This window comes from Podarcis cretensis (genome assembly GCF_951804945.1).
Source record: "Podarcis cretensis genome assembly, chromosome: 14".
Lineage (NCBI taxonomy): Eukaryota > Metazoa > Chordata > Lepidosauria > Squamata > Lacertidae > Podarcis > Podarcis cretensis.
In genome coordinates, this window is record NC_137183.1 from 35,424,896 (window position 1) to 35,443,916 (window position 19,021).

At 43.2% G+C, this 19,021-nt stretch overlaps 1 protein-coding gene across 20 annotated transcripts in view; it reads right to left on the reverse strand.

Moving 5' to 3' along the window:
* Positions 1–19,021, reverse strand: part of RBFOX1 (RNA binding fox-1 homolog 1) — a 1,485,186-nt gene that overhangs the window by 988,507 nt on the left and 477,658 nt on the right. For 2 of the 20 annotated variants that reach the window (XM_079952533.1, XM_079952529.1), the window contains exon 1: positions 8,216–9,343. The exons of 17 other annotated variants lie outside the window; for them this stretch is intronic. In XM_079952533.1, the coding sequence (XP_079808659.1) occupies positions 8,216–8,218 (3 nt within the window). In that variant the 5' untranslated portion in view covers positions 8,219–9,343. Of the gene's footprint in view, positions 1–8,215; positions 9,345–19,021 lie in introns of those variants that run through there. One more of the 20 variants, XM_079952538.1, reaches the window with a different exon arrangement.

Below are 19,021 nucleotides of genomic sequence, written 5' to 3' on the forward strand. Positions count from 1 at the left end.
TGCATTAGACCAAGTTAGACACTGGTCTTTCTAACTCAGTAGCATCTGCATAGACCAACAGCAACTCACCATGGTTTCCGACAGGAGTTTCTCCCCATCTACCCAGAGATGCTGGGCATTGATGCCAGGACCTTCTGCATGCAAAGCAGATGCTCTACAATGGAGCTAGGGCTCTTTTGTTCTGCTTATATGAGCTAGCTAGTATATCTGAAAGAGGTTCATATACAATGCCAGTGCAACCATGAGTAATATTCTCCCCCCTCCCAAAGTGCTTTTGATGCTCTTATGTTCCAACATTTGTACCCTGTCTTTCTGCCAAGGAAACTCAAGACACTAAAGTTCCAAATCAGCCTTCCATACAGACCTCAGCCTGCTTCACTTCATCAAGGTTGCTGCAACATATGAATAAGTGCTGTTATTCAGTCCTGAATGAGAGGGAAGGGAAACAAGTTTCTACACTCCCAACCCTGTACTTGACAAGATAATACAGTGACAAAAGTAAGAGCAACATTTGCAAGAAGTTTTCCTGTGTTTACTCCCTCCTGCCAAGAGGGATAGACAAATCTGTCAATTTTCAGTTGTTCTGTTTTTCTTTTCTTTCTTTTTTTCAATCTTAATTTTAGTTTGTGTTTTTTTTAATTTTGAAAAAAATCCTTTTGAAAATTTACTTGCATTTTTGTGTGAACTTATTCTAAAACTATTTTTTGCATGCAGTGTTGACACATATACACATTTTAAAGGAATTTCCTGTAATATAATACATTTTTGTATGCTATTTTCACCAGTATGTGAACACTTTATTATAATGCATTTGTTTATTTGTCTGTTGTTTGTTTATATCCTGCTTTTTTTGTCTGACGGGGACTCAAGGCAGCTTACAGATAAAACAGAAACAGCTAAAAGCATGTAAAAAGCTATCATTAAAAATATTAATAGAATATGGTCTATTAAAACATAAAGAACATCACAACCCAAGCCCTTTCCTTAAAAACAGTCAGTTCCCAAAAGCCTGTTAAAATTAGGAAGTCTTCACATGCTGGTGGAAGGACAAGGAGGAGGAAGCCAGTCTAACTTGTCTAAGAAGGGAGTTCCAAAGTGTGGGAGCAGCCACTGAGAAGGCCCTTTTCCTACCAAAACGCCTTTTTACACACACACACACACACACACACTATATATAAAATGAGAATTTCAAAGGATGACTCTTTCAGTTCACATGTTTTTCAGAAAGCACAAGTTTAATCAGTTTATCTTTAAATGTGAAATGAATCAAATTTCTGCCCCTTTTCTACCTGACAACCATTCCCTACAAAATCTATCATATGACCCAACCACCCACCTCCGCCAAAGCAATCCCTGGATTTACTTTTGATTTTGTGACGCATTTGAAAATGCCCCTCTCTCTTGCTCCGCAATTCCCCCTTGGAAATGCTCCCTGCTTCTACATTTGCAATCCAAGGGAAGCACATAGTGGGTAGTCCCCACTCAAACTGGCTGTGCCAGCTCAAACAAGATCTCCCTAAGCAGTGAAATCATATTCTATTGACTTCAATTTTGAAGTCATTTGCTGTACCTGCTGGCAATGGATGCTGTCCATTTAGCTTAAATCCACACCATGTGTCAAAGACAACTGTTTCTATTTTGTAGCCTTTGGAATATTCATATGCACTTCAGCAATCCTGCTTTGTATCACTGTGAAATCCCAGCATCCCAGAAGCATTTTCTTGTGTCAAAACCAGTTTCCTAGCAGAATAAAGTTATTATTCAACACATCAACATCCACAGTCCAATCAAAATTATAATTTAAAAATGCAGCCATCATGGAAATGAATCAAATACAGTGTCACGAGTCCCATGGAGCTGTCTTGGATGGAGGTGGGAGGATGCCAGATAGGTGGGGGCAGATATCAGAGAGCTGGTGCTAGATGATCCAGGTTGAACAAGTTGGGGGAGGTACTCTTTGTGCCTCAATAACTGTCAAAGTTGTCAGGGCAAGTGATCAAGTGGGTCAGGGGCTGGATCCTAAAGAAGGCTTAACTGGGTTGTCCAAGAGGTGTTCCACCCCTGTGACACCAAATGCTTCTAGTCAGGCACCTCAAAGAGTAAAAAAACTGTAGAATTGGAAGGGAACACAAGGGTTACCTAGTCCAACGCCTTGCAATGTAGGAATCTTTTGCTCAGTGTGGGCTTGAACCCACAACTCTAAGATTAAGAACCTCATGCTCCACCAACAGAGCTATGCACCTCCTAAAGGGCCATCACCACTGGTCATTCCTGGGGGATGCATCTGAGAGTAAGCCAAGATGCCAGCTCTCACATGAACACACCTCACAGGTTTGCCCACTCCGAGAAGCACCTGTTTGCTTGCCCAAAGCAAGAATGCCTTCTATTGCCATGTTAAAGCTTATGTCCCATCCCAGTCGTCAAAGGGAAGAGGCAAGGCATGATGCTTTCCCACCTCTACCTGGAGATTGAACTTGGGACTATTTCACATGGAAGCATGTGCTCTACCCCTGAGCAAGGAGACACAGGAAACTTCCTCATACTGATCTTCCTCTGTTTCCTTCCAATCTTCTGTTAACTGGGCCTCTCCCTTTGAAAACTCTCAAACAAAATCAGACCTTTGGCCCATGTGACTCAGAGTTGCTTACACTGATTGGCAGTTGCTCTCCAAAGTTTCAGGCAGGGCCCCCTCCCAACCCTGCCTGGAGATGCAGGGGGTTAAACGTGGGGCCCTCTGCATGCAAAGCATAGGCTGAATCTACTGGTAATGAGTTTTATTAATATGTAGTGAAAGTTCTATAAAACCACCGATGTTCACAGTTCCTAAAATTCCAGCTCATTTTCTCAAACTTTGCTCATTTCTTTTCTCTAATATGCTTGAAGTATAGGCAACCATTTTTTACTTGCCATTTTTTGATTATTATTGTCTTATTGCTTTTCTTTTCCTTATTTTTCCTTTAACAACAAAAAAATGTGGTTTTCTTCTTTTTTCTTTCTTTTGTAAGCACAGAAAATCTAGTTTTCTGGTTTGCTTTCTCTCTCTTGCTGGTTCTTCAGACTATATCCAACATGCAACTACTCTCCTATGATGTAGAAGAAAAAGTAGGACTCCTCTCTGGTAGGTATTGTTGTAATTAGCAAGACTGCCTCCAGAAATGTAGTTTGATGTGAATATTGCCTATTGGAAATTCAGAGTGCGATTTCCCCAGGAATCTCTGCAGAAGCTACCTTTCAAAAGGGACTTGCACCGAAGATGTCCCTGATGGTTTATACCCTCTGAGCTTCATTGCACCAATGAAACATTTTGCTCATCTGCAAAGTACTTAACTTCCACAAAATTCCAAAGAAGCATCTTTTGAAGTATATGTGCTATCTTGTCATCATTTTATATCTCTAAATTGCAGCTCTGGGTCTACTGGTACTTTAAAAGGACTGACTTGCCCATAAATGTCTGTAACATGAATATTTATTTTTATATCACAGCAGCAGATCAATATATTCTATTTTTCACTTGTACAAACATTGTATCTCTCTCTGTGTGTATGTTACTATTTATTAAATATATATCCCACCCTTCCTCCAAAGAAGCCCAGAGCAGCAAACATGTCAACATTATAAAAATACAATACAAACTTCTTAGAAGAGTGATATGTGTGTGTCCATATCCACAGAGACACACACAGAGAGAGGAAAATTCTGATAAAAACACAGAAGGAAGTAGAAACTGTTTGTCTGTGTTCAGGAGTAAAACTCAGTCAAGCAAATATAATGGGTATTAATTCCTTTTTTTTAAGTTTGCAAATGATACATAATCAATTACCTTTTTCTACATTGTTTTAAGATTGCACTGGAATGAATGTAACTTGCATAAGCTAAGTAAATAGTGAAGCAAGTTGCATTACTTACATTAAATAGTACACAGCAAGACAAATAACATAGTACTGTATCTGGCAAAAATCAAACTGAAGAAGAGTGGAAACAGCACTGATGTGTGCAGCTCGAAACAGAAACATCCCTATTGCGCACACACTTCACATTTTTAAACAGAGTCAATTAGCATTACTTCTGCCTCTTGTTCTAAAGCAGCCAGCAATAATAAAGAGAAATACTTCTGAATCCTGAGTGCCCACTGGGCATCTACAATCTCCTCCCACGAAGCTGGGAGAGAAAGAGCAGAGCTTTAGTTTTAGGGCAGTTGTCAGTCTGTTTTCTTTTTGGAAAAACTTTTTGATTCTCAAATATGATTTTGAAAGTTTTATAACTTACAGTTTACAGTATGATTCCCTTACTACAGCTAAACCTTATCATACTTCTTCATGTCTGGATGCATTCAGTCCATTTCACCACTGCTGAAAATGTACTGTTTATATTGCATTCACTTGCAAGTAAATGTAGTTCGGACCGAGAACATCATGGTAAGGTTTTGCTGTGGTAGAGGAGCAATGGTACAAGCTATAAAACTATCAAAAAAAACATTTTGGGGTGCTCCACGCCTGGCTGCATTTGCATGAAGTGTGTCTCACTGTGTTCAGTTGCATTTACCCTCAGTTTGTTTATATGACTGCAGCCTTAGCAACATTAGAGCCAAGTATGTTACAAAAGGAACACTTTAACAGGCTATTGATGCAAACCACAGGCCACTCAAGCTTGCTATTAAAAGTGGCTCATCCCCAAGAATGCTCTCTTCAAGCCTTTTGTGGTTCATAAATACTGCCCAGTGGTTGCTTTAGAAAACATTTTTCCCTAAGGTTCCAATGCAAAGCCAGTTGGGTGGACTGAGCCTCAGAGAAGCACCTGATGATAGCCCTCACTCAGCAAGGAAGCTCCCCAAGCTGCTTCAAGGAAAGATGGGGTGAAAATGTAATCAGTTTGGTGATGCAAAGTTGCAAATGAACTGTTAATGGAATGCATAGATTAAATTGTATGTCACTACTTTATTTCCATTTGTAACTAAGTATGAATTAGTTGTGTTATTTTGTAACATCATGTGTTACCCAATCCAGTTTATTTTATTTGCAGCATTGCAATGCACAATAACAACTTCCATTGTAGTGAAGCAAAAACTGGCAGTGAAATGTTGCTCATTTAAGTTATTCTAGATCTTAACTCTATCAACTGCGTATCTACTAGAAATGGTGCTCTTATACAGCACAGCGTATTTGCCTTTATTCCCGAAAATTGCAAAATTATTCATATGTGTTCAGTTTAGCAGAAGCAATTGTTTGCAGCAGAAGTCTTGCCTGTAAATACTTCAAGAGAGCGCATTAACATGTCCCTACTGAAGTGATAAGTGATTTCTTGAAATGTTTACCATTCTATCCTATGTAGACTTAAGATTTCAGTCCTATGAACAGTTTCCTGGGAGAAAGTCACATTTAACTCAATGGTGCTTACTTGAGCAGACATGCACAGGACTTTACCATCAGGCTTCTAAAATAAAATGCTCCCCACCCCCACCCCCAAAAGACCCTTAGGTACAGCTAACCTTGTGCCAGAAGCTTCCCAAAAAACTATCAACAATTCAAATTAAAATAATCAGAAAAACTGAGCAACAATAAATATGCAGCAACCTATTGGGAGGGGAGGTAGTTTTGTTAACCAAGAGGCAAGTAGCATTCTTAATAAATAAAAATTCAGTTCCACCTATTTCTTTGACATATCTCTGTACAGTGTTCGATTCTGTGGTATAACAACTTCCAAAATTAGATGCCCATAATATGTACTAGATGGCCCTTGATCTTTTAAACATCCAAGTAATGACATTTTAGCAACTACATGGAATATTTCAAGTATTTAGAACACTGAGGCTGCAAACCTAACCCATTACATTTCAAAGTAAGTCCTACTGGATTCAACAGGGCTTCCTCCCAGGTAAGTGGGGTCAGGATTTCCCTAACCTTAATTTAATAGGAGTGCTTACAACAGCCTGGTAGAAATGACTGGTATTATTATTATCTCCTTATTGCAGATGGAGAGTCTCTAATGCTGAAAGAAAGCTGGTTTACCTAAGAAGGCTGACTTGGAGCAGAGGACTTAGAGCTCACACTGTATGGCTGGGGTAACAGAGTTCTAGACAAATACCATGTTCAATGGGTGCGTCAAAGCAAACAAGCATAGAAATCACTCCATAGTCAATCATGAATTTGTTCAGGGTTTTGAAATGTTTCTTCATTCAGTTTCTGTCCTGTGTATATATTTTTATTGTCAAAGCAGCAACACTAAGAACTAAACAAAATAAAAAACCGTGTGTGTGTAAACAAACACAGTGTGTTCAGAATTCTCCATTACATTACAAAACATTTAGTGATCTTTCTATATCTATGAACATAAAACTTTGGGCATGATCCAGCCGCATTAGAGCACACTTAAGTTCCATGTGGCTCTTGCATGAGAGGTTTAAAGATTTGCTAGCCTCTCCCATTGAACTCAGTGGAACTTGTCAGAGTTTAGCTTTGACTGGATCATGCTCTTAGTAAATGTGGGGAATTTTGGTTATCCTGAACTGTAAATGTAATGATCAACATTTAATTTGAGCCAAGCCGCATGCTCTACATGTTTGAATATGTTTCTTTAAAGGTCAATATTTATGTCAAACATGTTTCAGCAGTTGTCTGAATAACAGCCTGCCATGGAAACAAACATTCTCTGTAGTGCTTGCTTCTACAAAGGTTTCATTTGTCACACCACAAAACTCATGCCTCTCTGCCAAAGAAGTAAACCTGGGATGAATTGTAATCTGTAGTTTATATAGTATCATTTCAACTTGTAATGTGAACATATAAAGAAAAATGGCTAGGAAGCAGGAACAAGATGAAAAAAGGTCTGCTACAGCAGTATTTATTGAAAGCTTTTATACTTAGATACAATTTCTAGGGGGAAGCTAGAGAGCAGCAGTTCCATGCAGCTGCTAAAATCGCTTCTGATTTTTTTTTTCTTTCAAAAAATGGTCTAGATTTATTTTAAGAAATATGAACTGTTTTTCACACACACCACATTGGAACAATTTTGGGAACATATATTTTTACTACATCTTCCCTTTCAGAGATCAGCATATGTGCAGTTGGAAACTAGCTATGCATCCCTTGGTACATGCTTATAAAGAATATGCCATGCATTTAATCGAATGCACAGGACTTTACAATAATTGATGCATTACTGCATTTTCATACATTTTTATTTCCTGTTTGTGGTCCTGCACCCAAGTGTGCAACTGCTCATCCTTATTATCATATCTTCCCACACACATTTATCTCTACATGCCCCCAGCATAAATAGCATAAACAGCTCTCCCAAACTCCTACATCGAGGCAGGCAAAATAAATAAATAAATGCTGATTTATTACCAAGACAGTATGTAAATAGAACCTCCCTCCCGAATTTAAAAGCCATCTCCTTCAGGGACACCATGCCAATCCCTGCTCCTTCCCTTGCCCATGTCTTCTGTTTCAAAAAAAATTAACAATGTACTCAGCCAACCAAAGGTAAGCAGCTCTTTAAAATCTCAGTGATACAGTATTGCCATGAAAGAATAAAGCATGTGCTTATAAAAGCTTCCACAAATATCAACAGGACTGAAGAGTTCTCAGCTGTGCCTGTCCTTTCAGCATCTATGTTAACTACCAACCAGAACTTCCACACAAAAGCATAGTGTGTTTCCAGAACTTTGGGGGCAGGGGGAACCAGTATAACTCTACCACAGATAATGGAAGGGATGAGGTGGGAAATGTAAAGCAAGGCTACATATACCTTGGAGCAAAGTACTCCTAAGCAGCACAAAGTCACCATAAGGTTCAAAGGCATTTTCTATATATATATAAAGGTTTAAAATGACAGTGCTGATGCTTATGCATCAGAACATCTGGTTATTATGTATACATGGTAGCTATCACAGAAAAAAAAAGAATCACATCTGGCCTAAAATCACTGATGAGGATGGGAGTTGGGAAGGGTGGCCCACCCCCACTCCCAGACACCTCCTTGGAAAGAATACTGGCAACAGATAGAAACCTCTGGAAGAAGTTCCTTACTACTATCTCATTTAGCCACAAGCTGCGATGGGCTAAGTGGGCGGGGAGGAAGAGAAAGCGCAACACCTGGCTCGCCATTGGTCAACCAGCCCTTGCCCCGCCCCCTGCCCCGCCCTCTCTTAAAATGAAATTGAGGCCAATCTGCCTCTCCCCAAGCCCTCGCCAGCCAGGGGCCCATTTCCACCTACCATACAGAGAAGCGCGGGCCCCCCAATAAGTTCTCCGGGATCTTCTCTCCCGCTCTCTGTCCTCCCGTCGCGTCCAGATTCGTTGGCTGAGTAGAGTTGAAGATGGGCGAGAAGAAAGTTGGCGCCCTTCGCTTGCCGGGCCGAGAGTCTAACTCAGGCGAGGCGGAGGAGGGCCTGAGGGGGCGCAGGGCAGCGCTTCTCGCCTTTCCCCTCCTCCCTCAGGAAGGCGAAGCGCCGACTTCTCAGGCGCTTCCCCTCAGTGGCTTCTCTTCCTCCTCGACGGCGCGCGAGAGCTTTTTCCCGCGTTCTTTGAGGGGAAGGAGAAAACTTCGCTCGCTCGCCTCGCTCGCTCGCCTCGCTCTGTTCGGCCGCTCGCGAAGTGGAACGAAGGAGAGGAGGAGAAAGAGAGCTGCGCTTGGGTGCGCGAGATTGGGCGCCAAATAAAAAGCCCGTTAGTAATAATAATAATAACAGTAACAATAATAATAAAATACGAAAGAGCAACGCACTCTGAGGCGCAGCAGGAGCCGCCAAGCTGCCGCCTAGTCTGCGCGCACGCGCGGTTGTCCCCCTCCCCCCTCGCAAAAAAAAAAGAAAATACTCTTTTTCTGAGGCGAGAGAGGATAGCCGAGAGGACTGCGGAGCTTGGGACGGTGGCGCGCGGGTGCGCGCGTGCGCGTGTGGGGGGGGGGGGTCGGCACCTGAAGAAGCTACTGAGGAGCCGTCGAGAAACACCTGGCTGGACTGGAGAATTATTTAAACAGCATGCATCCCCCCCACCACCTCCTTCCTGGTCGTTCAGGCAATTCCCTTCCTTCGGAAGTCGTAACTAGCACCCCTCTCTCTCCATTTTTTTTTTAAAAAACCACCCCCGTGACGAAAGCAGCTGGCAAAGCTGCGGGGAGACAGGGAGAGAACGAGAGCGCGCGCCTTTTGGAGCCGAGGGCGGCGCGTGCCGAGTCGGCGTCCGCGCGTGGCTCCTCCGAGGCTGGAGGGGGGGTGTGTGTGTGTTAGATTGACTGAGGGGAGGGGGGTGGGATTCCCAGCTGAGAGAAGAGCTGACTTTGGCCCGGCGAAATAGGGAGAAGAAGGGAGGCGCTGCTGTTGTGGCGGCTCTTTTCTCTCTCTCTCTCTCCCCCTCTTCCCCCCCCCCCCGCCCAAGCCTGCGCTGCGAAGTGGCTCGGAGAGGGAGGTGACCTTCAAAGGGGGGGGGGCTGGGGAGATAGATGATGAAGTGTGTGTGGAGGCGGAGGCGGCTGCTGCGAGATCTGCGCGGCTTTTAGCACAGCCCACGCGCGAGGGTGGGGGGTGGGGAGAAATCGCAAAGCCAGCGGGGTGGAGAACCTGCCCAGCTGAAGGAGCGGCGCGGATCGCAGCACCTTCCGCACCCAAGGAGGGTGGCGTAAGTGTCGCCTGCCTCTTCTCTTCCTCCCGCCGCCGCTTCTGCAGCCTGCCTGCCACCGGATCGGCTGTGCGCATGTTTACTCGGATGTAAATCCCCCCCCTTTCGATCACTGGGCTTTACTCCCGAGGAAGCGTGTAGCCGATTCTCTCCGGTGGGGAGTTAAGATCCCGGCATCTGCGTCTCGCAACTACAAGTGTGGGTAGATGGATTTGGGGGGAAGCGAGGTTTTATTGGCAGGGGAGTTGGGAAGGAGAACCCACGATCATCATCAACAACAGCACTACAGCGTGGAGGGTAGATTTGTTGGGGGGGGGGGGGTTAGAGGATAACCCCGTCCCCTCACCCGACCTTTATGCGATATGTAGGCATTTTCTACCAAGACACAAACGTCCCGATGCTTAGCGTGTTCACAGGACACTTAGATTCGAGAAAAGCCTATAAGGGTCCGGGAGATGGGCGTAAGTCATCCTGGCTCAACTCTTATGGAGTTTATTGCCGTCCCCCCCCCCCAACATACGAGAGGAGAGCGGTGAATCTCCCAACATTTATTAGAGGAAGGCGGGGTATTATAAGTCTGCACTGTTGTTGATCTATTACATTTTATCTGTTTATCTGCCCTTACCTAACAACATTCACAAGTTGACAATAGTAGCTGCGCTGAGGCTGAAAAGCACTTTTGGTTTCATGTGGGTGGGCAGGGGTTGTGTGCATGTGTCAACTAAGAGCACCTTTGATGTAAAGGCGCCTCCTTTTTAGAACACCCTTTTGCCAACCTAGTACCTTCCAGATGCTTAGGACTACAACTCCCATCAGCCCCAGACCTGGGGTTGATGGGAGCTTTAGCCCAAAACCTCTGGAGGTTTGGCAGCAGCAGTTTTAGTAGCTCACTGCTAACAGTAGCCTGGCACATAGTTGTGTTTTTGCAGGCATGGAGATTAAAGTGATGGAAAAAACCCTGCACCTGCTTAATTTCTGTTGTGTGGCACAGGAGCAGTCTGGGAGCAGGTAGTGGCAATCCTCTTTTGGAGCAGGGATTTTGTGGAAGCCATCCAATTACATGGTTTGAAAGTAGGAGTGAAGGCACTTCCAACTTGGCTCTGAAGAGGGGAGGAGAGAAAGCTATTTCTATACACAGCCAGAATCTGGACTTTAGTTGGGTCACAGTTAGTGAAATATAAAGTAACTTAAAAGAAACTTTAGGAAATTATGAAAGATAAATACAAACTAATGAATAATCTTCCTTTATTTTCTTTCATCTGTACAAAAGCATAAAATCAAACCTCCCACCACCACCAGTTAGCAGGACTGTAAATGCATACAATTTTCAGTGATTTTTCCCTCCGTTGTTTAATTATAAACCTAGAAAATTATACTTAATTCCTAGTTCTGTAAATATTCAGGTGTGAGAGTAGTTACTAGTCATGAATAATCACAGGGGAATTAAATGGAACTAGTCACTTGGGTAAAGGCAATCCCTTACTTCAGTGGGGGAACCAGTGTTGGTGCCTTGAGAAATGAATAAATTGAAAGATTGTGCAATCATAAAATATCCCTTGTGGAGGAGGTTGCCTGTTGGATCGCCATGTGATTCACTGTTCTGACATTGCTGCTTCCCAATTAGCCTCCAGTCGGAGGCACATAATTCTGCCACATCTTTGTATTGGTTGTACTGGGCAGCTAACAATTCTCTTTCATTTATTTATTTTTTACAATATATATATATATTCTTGACTTTGAGTAGCTTCACAGGAATTAAATCTTTATATTTCAACTACCTCTTGTCCCCACCCTGCACTCAGCTCTCACTTGTGGCTCCTAGAAGCTATCAGCATGTGACAGTGGCCACACCCAGGGAAACAGCTTCGAATGGCCAGCTAAACCAGGTGATTGTAGCTAATGGGTCTCAAATCACTGGTGAGTTAGGAAATTCTCTTGCATGTGAATACAGGCTCTGGTGGATTGAGCAGACCAATAGTGGGTCCAGCAGTCAAGAAGGTGGTTTCTGTACATGCTGCAGAGGGAAGTGAGGGGCAGATGGTGCTCATCACCCTAACCTGGGAAGGGAGCCCATCTAGGAGAAGGAAAACTGATCCTAGACCTCTGCTGCCTTGTGGGATATCTGCAGGAGAATAAAGGTTGAGGAGTAAACCCCACAGAAATCTGGAGTGGAGTCCCCAAGACAATTTAACGGCACCTTTTACACCCCCTTCTGGCAATTCCTTCAGCCAAGCAGGTGCCAAATGGTTTGACTCCACCCCAGAGATGAACTCCATTGTCTCTTGAGACAGAGGAATTCAGCAATTGGACAGCTCCCTCATACAAGATGCAAAACCCCAGCAACTATTCTTTCAAGCAGGGATTGAGGGCAAGGGGCCGTGTAGGTGCTGCTGGACAGCTCCTGTCATTCCTAACTATTGCTTATGTGGGCTTGGTTTGCAGGGAGCTGAAGTTGAACAGCATCTGGTTTTCCACCTCTGACCTAGCCTGCACAGCCAGTGTACAGACCAATTCTATGCATATGTCTGCAAGCAAGTCATATTGAATTCAGCTGAACTTTCCATCAGTAAGTGTGCAAAAGATTGCATATTACTTGTGCTCTCTGTGAGAAGTCTTCCACTCTAGAGTGTGCATACTGCATACCTGCCTGTGACCATTTAACGGGGTTCTACTTTCCCCACTCCAAGTGATTCCATAAAATTTGTTCTGCAACCAACCATTATCTGACATGGGAGTTCTCACACTTTACCATTTGTTTTATCTCCTAAATATTTTGCATTTTAAAAAGTTGCTGCTCTTTCTGCAGCTTCTAGATGGGAAGACTTGCAGAGGGTGGCCAAGTGTTTTGCTCAGCATTAAGGCATAGCCAGGTCTGAAAAGTCTCCTAGGGATGTGTGAAAGGCAAGTTTCTAAATAATAAACACCACCAGGAAGCTAGTGGCTTAGAAAATAAGGGGTCTATTATCCTCTTAATTCAGAAGCATAACTCCTATGATGTTAATGGTGCACCACATAAAAGAAAGAGCGTGGGCCCTAAATTATTATGCTGTACATTAACTAACTTAAGTCACAAATGCATCACACAGAGTTGAGTACACAAGGGCTGCAACATTAGCATCTCAGCAGACACACAGCTTTGTTTATCTGTCACTTAAAACCTTGAAAACAACATACAAGTTTTAGAATTCAGCACTCCTGAGCTGCTAAAGACTTGTGTTCCTTTTAGAGTCTATGAAATGTATGGAGAGAGGAAGAGAGGTGGGCTGAATGAGGAAGTAAGGTAGCGCTTACCAGTAAGGTTTCAAATACTCATTGATACCTGACCAGTAAACTAATTAAATGTTGTATGATGTAATGGTTAGAGAATCAAATTAGGGGTGGTATTCAATGCTAGCCCTACTCAGAGTAGACCCATTGAAGTTAATATAAATGGTTCATTAATTTTCTACTCTGAGTTTGACTAACACTGGTTACAGGCCTAGGGCTGCAAAAGCAGACATGAGCTCAAATCCGCACTCAGCAATAAGTGCTCACTGGACAACCTGAAGCCAGTCACTATCAGTCTAAGCTGCTCTGCAGGGATGCTGAGAAAATTAAACCCTTTATGCAATCCTGAGCTATTGGGGTCCTGTAAAGTCTATCAAGAGGAGACAATCACAAAGGACAGCTGATATGAAGCTGCAAAGTTTTTAAAAAGTGTACAAGCAAAAATACAAATACTTGGTCACCTCTTAATTATTTTACAATAAGAAAGAAAGAAAAACCTCATCCCCACCCCAAAGGAGTAGTCAGGAATGTGAAACGCTTTCCCCACAAACAGCTGCTAGACCTGTCTGTCTGCAATTTGGCATTCTGGAGGTCTCTTGTGCCTATAAAGGCCATCCACTTTGGCCAAAAAGGAAAAAAAATCAATTGTAAGATTCTCCATTACAGTGAATGGGGAAACACATTGTTTCCTTTATGCAGGAGGAGCTCAGAACTCAAAACACAGATTGAAGTGGAAAGAGCAAAAAGTGATTAAGAAACAGATTACAAAATCATTAGTCACACATACAGACATAAGGTGAATCTTGCAGCCTGTGCACACCCCTACTATCCAATAGGGATACAGGTGGTGCTGTGGTTCAAACCACTGAGCCTCTTTGGTTGCTGATCGGAAGGTTGGTGGTTCGAATCCGCACGATGGGGTGAGCTCCCATTGCTCTGTCCCAACTTCTGCCAACCCAGCAGTTCAGAAGCACACCAATGCAAATAGATAAATAGGTATCACTGCAGCGGGAAGGTAAATGGTGTTTCCGTGTGCTCTGGCACTCGTCACGGTCCTCTGTGTGTCAGTAGTTTAGTCATGCTAGCCACATGACTCAGAAAGCTGTCTGCAGACAAATGCCGGCTCCCTCGGCCTGAAAAGCAAGGTGAGTGCCGCACCACATAGTCTTTTGACTGGACTTAACCATTCAGGAGTCTTTTACCTTTACTACCCAGTAATAATGCTAACAGTACAGTAGGATAGATAGCAATGTATTTTAGCCTCTTGTGTGCCTGCTGAACGTTGGGTAATCTGTACTTTGCCTTATGTAGCAATCTGATTGGAGCATTAAAGCCTTTAGCAGAAATAGAGCTGAGAGTTCGAGTTCTTCAGCTGGCGGTGAGGGCCAGGACACAAGCTCTTCATAATCCCTTTGCTAGTTTGTCCCCAATAGGGGAAAGAAAACCTTATCTCTGCAGATCTAATGTTACACAGTATAATCCACACTCGGGGGCATGAAGCAAAAAGGGTTTGATCTTCTCATTTAGACATCAAAATAGTTAATTAAAGATTATATGAGAATGCAGAAGGGTTCATGGTGCGCCACTCACAGTTGCTGATTAAGAAAAACCTTATTCTCACCAGGAAATGTGCTGGTAATTGCTGGGAGAGTTACAAGTGCTAGATTGAAGCCTTTAAAAGCCATTAACAGACATCTTTCCAGCACAAGGAAAACAGGTAAACAAGTTAATATGCAAGATGAAGCATTGTTACAGAATTATCTGGTGGCCCCATTATAAGAACACAGGCCTGCTTGTTATTTCTGGAAAAGGAACTTGCTTCACCAGACTCTTCAGTTTGCTAGGGATACTGTAGAGTTGGAAAAGGTTTAGAAAAGGACAGCTAAAACAATCAAGTGGGTTGGGAGTGACTCTCCTATGAGAAACGATGGCAGCATTTGGGGCTTTTTAGTTTAGAGAAAGGTGAGTAAGAGGTGACACGATAAAGGTGTATAAAATTATGTTTGGTGTGGGGGAAGTGGGTAGAGAAAAGTTTTTCCTGCCTCTTTCATAACACTAAATCTCATGGACATCCAGTGAAGCTGAATAGTGGATAATTCAGGACAGATAAAAAGAAATCATTCTTCACACAGTGCACAGTTAACTATGAAACTTGCTCCCACAGGGGGTAGTGATGGCCACCAACATGGATGATTTTTAAAGAGGATTGGACAAACTCATGGAGGCTAAGACTACCAGTGGCTACTAGGCACAATGGCTATGCACCAAACATAACACAGTAATGCTTTTCAATACTCTTGTGCTCAGGTCTTACGTTCTCAGGCCCTACTTTCCCACAGACATCTGGTTGGCCATTGTGAGAACAGGATGGTGGGCTAGATGGGCCATTGCTCTGGTCCAGCAGGCTGTTATTTTGTTAGATTTGTCTAGGAGGCTTATTGGCCCACAGCTCACATTCTTTGACAGTGCTGGCTCCATGATAGGGCTGGGGGAAGAATTTGTTTGACACGTTTTTCACAGTGGACCGATCCTATGCTTCTGAACTTGCTTGTGGATCAGAACACAACTCCCAGTCAGAGTGTGCACTTCTCCAGACCTTGCAATGCGTTTGTGGTATGAGTGCAAAAAGCATGCCTAAAATTACGTAAGAGATGTGGGAAGAGATGCAGAAAGTGCAAAATGTTCATTTTACAGGCATATACATGGAAGAGCATTAAAAAGTGTGTATTCTATGTACACAGGATGCACAAAATGGGTCAGAATGGGATGCAGTGTGATGGAATGGGTTGATGGTTGATGCCAGCAAGACTCAAACGGAATGGAATTAGCTGCTCAGATAATCCTTGCTTCAAGTTAATGCTTGCTATGTCATTACAGCCTGAGCCAATGCATGTTTACCCAGGAGTAAGTCATGTTATTCTCCTGCCAACCTAGCAGTTCAAAAGCACATCAAGTGTAAATAGATAAATAGGTACCACTCTGGTGGAAAGGTAAACGGCGTTTCCGTGTGTTGCTCTGGTTCGCCAGAAGTGGCTTAGTCATGCTGGCCGCATGACCCGGAAGCTGTACGCCGGCTCCCTCGGCCAGTGAAGTGAGATGAGCACCGCAACCCCAGAGTCGGCCACGACTGGACCTAATGGTCAAGGGTCCATTTACCTTTACCTTTAAGTCATGTTATTCTTAGGTAATCCTATAAATTTGCCCCCTTAGCCACTAGACAATGGCAGTTCGTTGATAGTAGATGTAGTTACAAATGAAGCAAAATGCATCCATAGAAAGCTAAAACAAAAACACTAGTCACTAATCCTGGCATCAAACATATCCTTTACATCAGTGATATTTTGCTGTGTGTGTGTCTGTGTATGTGTCACAGGGAGGGAGGAATCATGAATTACAAAGGAAATAATTCAGTCTAAAGGTCTGTGAACAAAAAAGCATTATATTTAAAGCAGGGGCTCTCCACTTGGTTCTGACTTTTGACGGGGTCATTTCAGCAGTGGTTCCCTCTGAAACGGAATGCCCTCCATCATGAGGTACACCTGTCTTCATCATTATTAATTGGTGCGGGGATCAATGGTCAAAGGTGATGGGAGTTGTAACCTAACAACAACTGGGTAACCAAGGCTGGACAAGCCTGGGTAACCAAGGCTGGACAAGCCTGGGTAACCAAGGCTGGACCAGCCTTCTCCTTGGGATAGGCATCCCCAACCTTTGGCCTTCCAGATGTTTTGGACTACAATTCTCATCTTCCCTGGCCACTGGTCCTGTTAGCTAGGGATCATGGGAGTTGTAGGCCAAAACATCTGGAGGGCCGCAGGTTGGGGGTGCCTGCCTTGGGAGGAAGGGGAAGAACAATGGCCAGGGAAAGGAAAAGATGGCAGTGAAGACATAAGCATTTGAATCTCCTCTGACATTTGAGTTAACTGCTTAAAGGTGGTATTCAGTGCTACCCTGTCTCAGTCTGACATTGCTAACTTGGGTTTATTAATTTCAGTGGGTCTACTCTGAGCAGCACCTAGTTGACCACAACCCTGAATACTGGTTATGGAGGGGACACAGTAAATACGGTTTGGATCTGTACCTGGATTATGTTCTCAAACCTACTGATAAACAATTTTCTTTTTTTAGGTGGCCCTCCCCTCAACCTAATGCTATGAGAGAAGGAGAACATTTTTCTTTTTCTCCCTATATATAGTTATCAGATTTGCAGACTTCTCCAAAGCCAATGTAAATGCATTTACCCAACAAGGCAGTTCAGTGCAAATGTGCTAGAGAGCATATTGAACTACTTGTAATGAAATGTACAACCTTAAAAACAAGTAAAGTGCATTTGTGGGAGCTGCTGGTGAATTATGAACGGGGGGGGGGGGGGGTTGGTGGTGGAGGGTTGTTGTTACTTCTCTCTCTCTCTCTCTGTGTGTGTGTGTGTGTGTGTGTGTGTGTGTGTGTTAAAAACACTTCATAAATCTCCAGGAAAAAATACCTATTGCCTTTCAACCATTAATATATTTTTAGCTGTTTATTTATAAGCATGATATCTTGTGCTCCAGATAGTTCTAAAAATAGAGCATTGCCAGGAAATTTAAATCTGGATGGCCTTAAGCATTATATAATCTCAAATAGAACCATTGCAATCAATAGGACTACTTTCATGTGTGAGGTTGTGTTTAGTCTACAGTACAAACACACTTACAGAACAATATTGTGGTCTCTGGCAAGGCATCACAGGTGGCAAAGGATTACTTGGTTACATAGGAATAAATTCTAGTGGAGCAGCCATGGTGCACGGCAATCCTGGTAAGTAAAAAGAGAAGCTATAGAACCTGAATCTACTTACATCCCTTTCCTTTCACTCTCCCATCTTTTTTAGTTGTGTTGTAAGCCTCCGGGCAGGGACCAACTGGCTTTTTTTCATTTCCGCACAATGCCTAGAAAACTTAAGGGGTTTTTTTTACAGATGAAAAACAGTAGCTGCAGAGAATAGTGCCTCAACCCAGCTTTCTTTAACCTGGTGCCCTCCAAATGTTTCTGGACTAAAACCATCATCCAGCACCAGGCAGAAATCTTGTGATAACCTAAACAATAGTGAATCGCTTAATAATAGAATAAAAAGCCCTGCTGGATCAGATCAAACGCCAAAGTAGTCTGACATCCTGTTCTCACAGTGGCCAACAATATGCCCATGGGAAGCCTTCAAGCAGGATTTGAGTGTAGCAGCACTCTTTCCACTTGTAATTTGCAGCAACTTGTATTCACGGGCAAAACACCTCCAACAATGGGGGTAGAACATAGCCATCAAGCCCAGTAGCCTCCAGGAATTTGTCTAATCCTCTTCTAAAGTTATTATTTGCATTTACTAAGGAAAGGGTAATAGAATGGAATTCATTGTGACTTGTTTCCAAGTAAACCAGGGTAGGATCATGCTCCCTGACTGCTAGCAAGCAAACCACAATGAGGTGAACACTATATATCATTTCCTCTCATCTCGCCTTGTCCACAAACCTTGCAAAATAACCCATAAGTGCAAAATTCTAGTCATCCTAGCAAATACATGTCACTATCCAAACACAATGTTTTTTCAGGAAATTGTTTGTTAGGCAAGCATTTGCATAACGAGTCAACAATTTCCATTGATTCCTATCGGAAAATGTATAATGCATTCCCAAACATGGAATTTCAAACCCCAGGAAAAACTCAAGAAAACCCCCTGAAACCTTGCAAAAGGCACACAAGGAAAGAAAAAAATGCTCTCTTATTTGTTCAATCTTCCCCTCCCTCCCATCATTGTTTTTGGTAAATCAGCTGCTGTGGACCAAAAAACCCACAAAAATTAAGCCTGGTTTAAGGCTGCTTATTTCTGGGTGACTTCTAGCTTAGATTACTGCAACATGTTATATGTGGGGCTGCCTCTGCAGACAGTTTGAGAAACTTCAGCTGGTGCAGAATTCAGCAGCCAAGTTGCTCACCAGTGCAAGATATAACATATAACGCCAGTCCTGGCCCAACTGCACTGCCTGCCAATTAGCTTCCAGGCCCAAGGTGCTAGTTTCAACCAATAAAGCCAAGGCCATCTGGGCTGTGAGCCCTGGCAGACCTGCTCCCTGCCTTGCAGGCCTTTCCCCACATGCTTGGGAGGC